This window comes from Eurypyga helias, unplaced genomic scaffold, assembly GCF_000690775.1.
Source record: "Eurypyga helias isolate BGI_N326 unplaced genomic scaffold, ASM69077v1 scaffold28209, whole genome shotgun sequence".
NCBI lineage: Eukaryota > Metazoa > Chordata > Aves > Eurypygiformes > Eurypygidae > Eurypyga > Eurypyga helias.
The window spans coordinates 179-586 of NW_010270523.1; the positions used below are offsets into that span (position 1 = coordinate 179).

Here is a 408-nt window from a genome sequence, read left to right on the forward strand (position 1 = left end):
CCGGCTCTGTCCCCAAGAAGCGCCGGGGGCACATCAAGGGGATGGGCTGTGGGCAAGGTGCCAAGCACGGGGAGACAGCACGGAAGGGTGCTGGGGGTGGGGAGTGCTCAGAGCAGTGGGGTGGTGGCACCCTGCGGTGGGGGCCCAGCAGACAGTGTCAGCCCTGTGCCACGCAGCTTGCAGGGAGGTGGTTCCTGGTTGGCGTGGCCTCCCGCTGCAGGTACCTGGCGGAACACAGCCACTCTCTGGAGGCCACGGCGGTGACAGTGACTGTCCTGGATGGGCAGAGCCTGGCCATCAGCACCTTCAGGAAGCTGTGAGTGACACTGGCCCATATGCAGGGACAGGGACGCTGCAGGCAGGTCAGAGCAGGGCCAGCACCCTGGGATGGGGTCGGCGGCCACTGGG

At 67.4% G+C, this 408-nt stretch overlaps 1 protein-coding gene across 1 annotated transcript in view; it reads left to right on the plus strand.

Annotated features, from left to right (window-relative positions):
- Positions 1-220: 220 nt before the first annotated feature.
- Positions 221-408, plus strand: part of C8G (complement component 8, gamma polypeptide) — a gene marked incomplete at both ends in the record, with an annotated part of 2,328 nt that continues 2,140 nt past the window's right edge. The window contains one exon of the mRNA XM_010158485.1: positions 221-316. Within this exon, the coding sequence (XP_010156787.1) occupies positions 221-316 (96 nt within the window). The remainder of the gene's footprint in view (positions 317-408) is intronic.